The sequence below is a fragment of the Chelon labrosus genome, assembly GCF_963514085.1.
Source record: "Chelon labrosus genome assembly, chromosome: 7".
In the NCBI taxonomy this organism is placed as follows: domain Eukaryota; kingdom Metazoa; phylum Chordata; class Actinopteri; order Mugiliformes; family Mugilidae; genus Chelon; species Chelon labrosus.
In genome coordinates, this window is record NC_140343.1 from 9,554,408 (window position 1) to 9,563,762 (window position 9,355).

The 9,355-nt window shown below is 43.5% G+C and overlaps 1 protein-coding gene across 1 annotated transcript in view; it reads right to left on the reverse strand.

The window, feature by feature from the left end:
• Positions 1-8,925, reverse strand: part of LOC311490646 (ephrin type-B receptor 1-like) — an 89,402-nt gene extending 80,477 nt beyond the window's left edge. Inside the window, exon 1 of the mRNA XM_084548250.1 lies at positions 8,746-8,925. Coding sequence (XP_084404376.1) covers positions 8,746-8,842 — 97 coding nt within the window. The 5' untranslated portion in view covers positions 8,843-8,925. The remainder of the gene's footprint in view (positions 1-8,745) is intronic.
• Between the last annotated feature and the right edge of the window lie 430 nt (positions 8,926-9,355).

Here is a 9,355-nt window from a genome sequence, read left to right on the forward strand (position 1 = left end):
TGAGCTATAAAGGTCTAAAGCTCAGAGCTGCAGTATATGCAACATGGAGGATGGAAAAACAGGATAGACCGCAGTCCTTCTGCAAGGGTCAGAGCCTGATATATACTTTACTCCATACAACATGGCTCTATTGTCCAAAAAAAAATCAGACATACTGTTGCACTTCCATTAAAAGTAGCGGTTATTAAGGAGTCAGGTACACTCACAGAACCAAATAATAAATTTTATAGTGTATTGCTGTTTACAGATTTCTAAACTTTTTAAGCATTTTAATTCTACAAATTATATCTTCAATTATTCGAAACAGCAAGCTGGCACTTTGATTTTTAAATATGGGAGAATTGTGAGGGAGAAACGAAAAACATTTACTGATGCCAGGTTGTCAAATAAGCAGCTCTTCCCAAGCAAATCTTACTTTTGGCAATTTGTCAGACAAAACAAGCAATCTGAGGATGTGGCACATGTGAAGTGTACTCTTCAATTTGCACACACAATTAAGACAAAACAAACAAATGAGTGATTAATCAGTAATTAAAGTTATTGTGATGATGATTAGATGTAGTCCTAATAATAACAAAACATGCAGGTGCACTCTGTTCAGAGTTAAATACATAATTCTCGGACATAATAACCATTAAAGTACAAACATATATATTGTGTAATGTCAGCATAACAAATTTATAAGTTATATGCGTGGTGTCCTGAAGTGGGAGCATGCTGGTTTGCCATCCTCTTCCAGGATAATTCTTGGCACATTTAAATTTCTCTCATGCCTCGTTTTCTTTCTTAACCTCCGGCCGGTTGGTTGGAGAAGCTGGTGGGAGGCCTGAGGTCAGGGTCAATTAACCGGCGAAGTCTACGTGTGGTGAAATAATTTCGGCTTCGTCTGATACAAAAGGCTAATTGATGCTATCGCTTACCTTGCATGTTGGAGGAAAAAAAAAGAAAGAAAGAATCAATACAGAAGACAGCACAACTCAAGGAGCTTGCCATTGCCGTCTGTCTAACATAGCGGTGTATTGATGTGACTCTTTGAGCTGCAAATTAGTTGAAGTGACAGTATAATGGAGCCCAGTGAAAGGAAAGGAAGAAATTTAGGTGAAAACAAAGGATTCTTTCATTTCTTTTATGCCCACCAGAGCTCTGTTCTCTAACGGTATCAATTATAGTCTCATATCAGAGAAATATAATCTATTTAGACTGGTTTGTTATGCAAATAACCTGAGGAATTTGGGCGGTGAAGTGTTTTATAATGTAGAAGCCTTCTGCTGCTCTCTGAAGCCGAAATCAATTTATGCTTTTTCAATCGTGTCAGCGATGACAGCTACAGAAGAGAGACGGTGAACGTAGTTAAATGTAATGAAGGGGGTTTAGTTGTGCATTGACTCATACGGATGAGACATACCAGAAGTAGGTTAAATAGTGCAGGGATCACTCATGTTGTTAGAGCTATATAAGCATCAAACATCAGTCGTCAGAAGAGATTTTGTAACTTTCGTGACAAAGGTTTTACTACTTGACTGCATTTTAGCCTTCTTAGTTTACAAAAGAGCAGAAATCAACAATTCTAAGCCCTTTTTAATACCAAACAAGAAAGATTATTATTTAAATTGCTTTTTGGTTTGACTAACGTCTAGAGATGTTAGATTTAAATTATACAAAGAACAAAGAAGAAAAACCTCACGGACTGAACAAGAGAAGTCCCAGTGAGCATCAAATCAATGAGCAGCTCGTCAATAAATGGATTAACTGTTGACCTTTTTCAAAAGAGATCCTGAACTGCAATTTGCGCTGTACACCTCCAAATGAGGGCCTTTGCTGCATATCATTTTCCATCTCTCTCTCATTTTTAAATGGTCATCGCAAAGGCAAAAACATATTTTTTAAAAAATCACCTCAAGTTGAATGTGATTCCTCAAAATCTTGCAGTATGCAGAGGCTGCTAAAACATCTAATGACAGACACACAAAACTAAGTCAAGATCTGTGACCGAAATTGATAGAAACGATCTTTGTGCAGCCTCATTTTCAGTCCCACGGTTGGCTTTAAATGGACGCAGAAGAGGCCGTAAACAACCATTTGAAATCGAGACTTGTGACCTTTTGCTGCTCCTTGGATTTGTCAACGGGATGAAGAAGAGCAGTTTCACCGGTTGTGTCACGTCGGCAGAAAAGGTGTCTTTGCGCACAACCGTAACACGCGCGGCTGTTTATCGCCCGCAGTACTGCTAATTTATCACACAGAGGCAAACCAAGTGATGCAGTGATATCTGCATCAGCGTTACTGGAGTGTCAGAAACGAGCGCTGAAAGCTCAGGATAAAATTCAAAGATCCCACACGGCTAGATTGTAAATGAGAAGAATGATATGGCACGCTCTGGAAAACTGTATGTGGAGAATGCCTTAATGTGCATATTATCATAAAAATGACAAACGCATGGTTTACTGAAAGTCAACTTACTGGAAATTTTTAGCGTTACTGGTCACCATCACAGGATCTTAATCAATTTTTTTTAATCAATCAAATACAGTTTCTATTGTCAATCATTTTAAACACTCGGCCTCTTACTACTGCTGAATGACAGGGCCAAAATAGCTGAGTACATCGGAGCAGCTACTTTTTTAAAGTTATGTAATGAAAGTCAAGTGGACTAGTCGCAGATGACGCCGCTAATAAAAACGCAGGAGAAAGTAATGCTCTGCAACAATGACATTTACATTCTTGACCTGTATACATATTATGAGAACAGACAGGTCATGCGCTACATACTGTGCACTGCAGGTATGTATAGCCTGTATAAAAACAGGCTGCAACTCAGCACCATCAATAGCGTTTAAAAGTGTTTTTCTCCGTGTACTGCAGCTAAAGGTCTAATAACTTTGACAATGAAATTTACCAACAAATTGTTGATTTGCAGGCTCCTTCTCTCTGTCACCACAGGCATTTAGTGAAGTTATTAACTGACTGCTGTCAAGAGGATTTGGACCGTTCCTCTGCTAGCGTTAGCGGATGCCTTTTCAGATGAGTGTGCATTGCAGTAGTGTTTTTGTTGTATTTCAGGACTGACTTACATATTTTGCATGTCACAGTAGAATAGGCTTCATCTTTAGTGAAGTATTGCTGCCGCTAGTTTCCTGCAACAACCCATTGGGCTCCTCATCCGTCTTCTCGGAGGTGTCCATGTTGTAATTTTGACGTGGTAAGTGACTGGTCAACATGATGTTTAAAGCGTCACGGCTCAGCATCGAAATTGACAAACCGACTAGACCAAACTGGCTATTTTGGCACGTTAGGAGACCATGTGTATGCACAGCTGGCCTGAGTGATTCAGACACTAGGGTTATATTATATAACAATTAACTTTGAAAGGAAAATGCTTTAATTCTGTCATTTAGATCTAGTGTTGCAATTTGCTTATTAAAACTGGATTTTCAAGCTGATACGGTGACCTGACCTAGACGCCCTCAGCTACAGCATAAACAACTTTCGAACATGTTGCACAGGTTGCGTCTGCAGTCACCAGAGAGGGACGTGACCCAAACATTTGGTATAGAGATGCTGCCAGAAGTATGCATTTAGAAATGCTATATTTCCCCTGTGACTGACGTGACTCACCGCTGATAGAGAGGACCAACAAGCTCTTCCTGAACATGAGAACAGGATTGTTGTGTGAAAATTCACAGCCAAGGTGTGAACGTTCATAGTTAAGGATATATTTTCGCCCCTAATATAATTTATTAATCACATCCCGGTAAACGCTGGGCATGTTTTGTTAGCAGTGACTTCATGTACACCTGCAAGCCGTGACAGTTAAGTGTGATAGCCTGTGGGTATGTTACCAGACATGACTGATCCAAAATTGCCTCTTAATGCCCAACTCGCTGAGGGAAACACACACCCCCAGAGCCCAGGACTCTCGGGCTCTGAGCAAAAGGTAAATATTCCCACAGGTTCAAAGTACCTTGAGGAAGAACAAAACCAAATTTATTCTGAAACAATTTGAATGCTGTGTGGAAATAAATATTTCATAGTGAAGGCAAGCCCTGAGGAAAAATAGACTGGGTAACTCTGGAGTAAAAGCCTCAGCACGGGTGCGAAGGATCTCCTTCCAAGCTCCTACTTTCCCCCAGTTCAACTATCTGTCTGTCACATTGATAACCTGTCACCAGACGAATACAAAAACAGCATCTTTAAAACATGAGCTGACAGAGCGTGGAGCAGGCCACAGTATGTATGCATGCACGCGTGTGTGCCGGGCCAGTGTGTCATCTGCATATCCATTCACAATAAGGGTGTGATAGGTTTCCCCCGAGGCGATCATTTGTTCGTTTGTTGCACGTAAACACACGCTGAACACAAATTACAGCTTGTCACATGTTAACACAACAAGCATCTAAAACTGGATCAGCGGTGGTTAACCTTTAGGTGGCAGATGGGGCATGGGCATGGGCATGTATGAGTCCAGCCTCCAGGGAGAAGGACTGAAATAGTTTAGGGAAATAAATAATAGTATAGTCTAATCATATTTTCAGTTCACATTTTTAGGTTCATGGGATGGTGAGGCCACTTCGCAGTCTCTAAATTGGGCCCTAACTAGCAGCTCTTGGACGGGAAATTCGAAGGAAATTAACTCCTCGACCCCTCGACACTCAACACTGACACAAATCAGCAATTTCGGTGACAGAGCCCGCTGCTGACACAGATGACTTTGCCACCTCTCGCAAGGCTTGTTTGCGGGATATGTAGCACTTACACCCAACAATATCCGCTGGGTCAGGGTTTGCATTGACTTTCAAAATAACAGGGTCAAGCGCCGGATTACTGCGCTGCATTTTAGGCTCGCTGAATAGGTGAAAATCCTGGGGGAAGGTAAAGGTCGCTGAACAACTGCAGCATTTTCAGGCTATGGAGATGACAGCCAATAGATAAAGCAGGAACAATATGTTTCGATAGCACTCTTTTTGAGTGTGCTGGGCTATTTTCCCGCATCTCCACTCTTACTCCAAATCTGCAAAGGGCGCTTGACTTCACACTTTCAAAAAACTGCTTTTGTAAACAGATATGAGCAAGTCAGAGAGCTTTAAAATCTGGAAAAGAACTCACTTGATACACAAAAACCAGCAGAACAAGATTGAACCTGTATTCCTGAAGTGAGAGATTAATCCGTTTTTAATGATGCACTGGTGCATATTTGTTTTTAAAGTGACTCCATGTCACACAAACCCAGGATTAATAACTGACTGGGTGTATTGATTACACTTAAGCTGGTCTGGGTCTAGCATTTCCAGTGTGACTCTCTGCTAGTTTACTTCACTGTTATGTGTGATGCGAAACTAAATATCTCTGTAGGTTTTAGGAGAATGAACATAAACGGAGCATAAAATACAAAGAGGCCTCTTGGGGCTCTTAAAAATCCAAATGGGCACTTTCCACTACTTTCTTCTAATATATTTTTCTTGCATATATTTTGGTTAGCATTAACACAGGACGACAGGTATTCATTCATACTTTGTTTAGAGCATTAAATATCCAAATCTCGAGGTTTTCCATTAAAATAAATAAATGTCTGTTACCTAACTATTTCCAAATGAGGCAACGCTACGGTGCCTGAGCCTGTGACACACTGATTCATTTCCTGTAATAGTTCTACATTTGCACTAACATTAACTTTGTATCCGTGGACACATTCGCATTAAATTGCAACTAATGTCATCTCTACGAGCAGATCTCTGGATGTGAATGCAGAATGCTAATCAGTCATAATAAAATGGCTGATGTGTCTAGAGATCTCTGCTAATGCAAACTGAACATTTCCTACTGCAGCGGCTTAGCATTAGGAAAATACTCAATGCAATGTGTTTGTCAGCGAGATAAGCACTGTGTGTCTACAAAACAAGAGAATTATTTTTATTTTTTTTCCCAGTGGATGAGTTGAAAGAGGTGCTGGGAGTAATGGAAAAAAATAAGAAGGAGCGACCATAGTGAGCTGTTCGGTGAAGAGCTGCAGGTGACAGGCTGCATACCTCCCACTTCTAAGAGAATTGATCAGCTGCTTTCACACAGAATGATTTCCTTTGTGCATTATCTGCCACCTGTAGCGTTTGTTATTACCACCAGTAGCCACAGGTGTCTCCCAAATCAACTGGGACGAAGATCTTTAAGACTGTCCCGTTAATGTTTCGAGATCTCAACACAAAAAGCAGCCATGCTGTAGCTTTAGTTTCTCAAATGCAAATATTTGCGGCTTGTCTGCATCCTGGCGGGCGGTGGAGAAAGTCGGAGAGTTTACAGAGGAGCGGTGTCAAAGCATACACAGAGCACGGATAATAACAGTGACTGTGTCAGCAGTGGGTCTATTTTACACCGACAGACTAAGATCAGCTTATACATCAGTTCATTAGGCACCTACTTACCATGAAAAGGCCACCGTGACCACCAAACAACCCACCACCCACACTGTACCTATTTGTCTCTCCTCTGCAGCTAACCCTCCCCCTCTTTCTCTCTCTCTCCCCCACACAGACACACAAATACATACAAACGCACATAGAGAGACAAGCAGCATTCTGTTTAATCACAATAGACCTGGCCTTTCAACACATTTACATGTCTCGTAATGGAGGGGGGGGACTCAGTACGGAGCCTGTCATTACGTGCACCATTAAAACACAGCAGTAGACTAATCTAGTGCTTCCATAAGCAACAGCAACAACAGCAGTAGGAGAAGGAGAAGAAGAAGAAGCAGAGGACGTGGTAGAAGAGGCAGAGAAAGAAGCAGGAGGAGAAGTGGAGGTAAAGCAAATAAGTTGCAAAGAAAAATGCTGGAAAAGAGTAGGAAACGAAGGAGCTTGCGAGGAAGAGCAGCGGCGGAAAGAGCAGAAGGAGGATTAGAAAGATAAAACAGTCTGGGATGTCAGAGGAGTAGCAGCAGCAGGTTCAGTGAGAAGTGATGCATGAGGAGAAACAGCAGGAGACAAGAGTAAAGGGTGAAACAGCAGGCGATGCATGGGGAGAAGAGGAGGAAGACGGTGGCGCCTGAGGAGGATGAAGAGTTGGAGGAGAAGCAGGAGCTATGGAAGGAACTGAAGATGTTCAAAGAGGAGCAGAATAAGGGCACTACTTAGGAAGGAGCATCATTATGGGATTCTTGGAGAGGTGTCGAGATAGAGGAAGGAGGAGGTTGAGGTGAAGAAGGGGGGGCAGGTAGGAGATGCTCACCATGAGCAAACACACGGATTAGGAGGTGATGATTGGAAAGAAACAGCACAAGAGCAACTGGCAATGCTTGGGGAGAAGTAGTGAGCAGCAGAGGAGGGCTGGGGCAAAAGAAAAGGAGGAGATGATGCTTGCAGGGGATGAACAGAAGATGCTGAAGGAAATCAAAGAAAGAAGCAGGGGGCTATGAGTGGGGCGTCGCAAAATAGGGAGCAGGGGGTCGTGACTGAGGAACATGAGCAGAAATAGTAGATAAGCAGCAGGAGCAAAATATGATGTTTGGAGAGAAGCAGTAGCAGGAGGAGATGCTTGGAGAGGAGATCATGACTGAGGAGAAACAGCAAGAAGAAGAGCAGGTTAATGCTTGGAGATGTGCAGAGGCATTATGACGCGCTCTAAAAAGCAACAGCAATTATAATGTTTGCAAGGAAATAGCACAAGCGGGGGAAATATTGCTTGAGGAGAAGCAGCGAGGAGCAGAGGAGGTCATGCTTTGAGAGCTGCAGCAAAGGAATAGGGAAGTGAGGTTATAGAGAGGAGCAGAAGGAGATGAAGCTGGAAGGAAAGCAGAATATGAGTGGGGTGCAGACGGAGAGAGAGCAGGTAAGGTCACGCTTGAGGAGAAAGAGCAGAAGAAGGTGTAGATGAAGAGGAGGACCAGGGGTATTCCTGGAGAGAAGCAGTGGCAGCAGGCAGTGCTCAGAAGGAGCAGCAAGCGTGCAAAGCCTGGTAAGGAGCTAGAGCAGCAGCAGCAGCAGCAGCAGTGTGCGATGCTCGGAGATGAGTAGGAGGAAATCATGCTGGGAGAGGTGCAACAAAAGAGGCAGAAGGTGATGTTTGGAAAGGAGCGTACAGGGGAGAGACGGCGCTTCAGGGGGAAAGCAGCGGGAGGAACAAGAGGTGATGTTGGGGAGGAGCAGCGGGACGAGCAGTGGGGTGGAGGAGGCGGCAGCAGCGACAAGGAGCCACTGAGCACCTGCGAGCTGTAATTATGATTCACTTTGCTGCTCCAGGTGAGCGGCGGCCTGCGGGATAATAGAGCCACAACAGTGCACTCAGGAGGTAATGTTTGATAGGAAACACCACTCAGTGTTATATCCATATCAAAAGGACATTATGCACTGATTTGGATGCAGCTCTGATACAGCTGAGTAAAAGTACAATAAACATCATTTTAGAAGAGAATTGATGGGCAAACACAGTGCAGGGTTATTCCATGCACGTATTTTTAATATGCGCATGAAATAACGTTGTGCACACTAAATGTAAGGTGTAGTGGAAGCAAGTGATCCCACATTCCACTACTGAAAAGAGAGCCAGCTCACCTGCCTGCCTGCAGAACCAGAAAACTTTCATCTTAAAGCAGCACCACATAAAAAACAACAAAACTGGTTTCTTTGGATAGCAAAAGTTAAATCATATGAAAAGGAGATGAGTTGGCTTTGCAGCTTCTGAAGCCTCCTGCTTTAATCACTCTTTAATTAATTCCAGGCTTCACCCTACATCAACTGAGAAATGCTCCCTTCTTACCTTCCACTGCGCACACCAAAGTAATCACACTGAGAAGCAGCGCTGCCCAAGTGGCCGGCACTGTGGTCACAGCGACTCCCCGTCTGTCCTCTCCCATTATCCACAGGAAATTAAAAGAAGGAAAAAAAAAAAAAAAAAAAAAATCCCAATCCCAACAGAAAGACGCCGTATTCCTCCGGTGAACAGTCACATCTCAGTCCGCAGTTTGTGCGTGCGGAACCGGCGGAGTCAGCGGGGACTGACGGGGAGGGGGACAGGCTGCTGCTGGATCCCTGCTCTCTCCCCTCTCAGCCCTGTTCCTTCTTCACACCTTTCCGTCCAATCAGGAGAGAGGATGGCGGCTCGTAAACCAATCAACCGTGCTTTTCCACCTGACCCAAGCTGAATGCCCAATGGTCAGGTCTCTCCCCCACCGCCCTAAAGCGGAGTCTGTGTGACGGGAGGGCGACACCACGTGGTCACGAGGAGGCACAGCAGCTCCAACTTTATTTAGAGAGAAGCTTTCGGGAGGTTTGTCTCGGGGTCAAAGTTGAAAGACTCCCTGTGGTGTGATGACAGTTGTTTTCTTAAGCAGGGTGCTGCAATAAGAACATGCAAGTGGTCAAACACG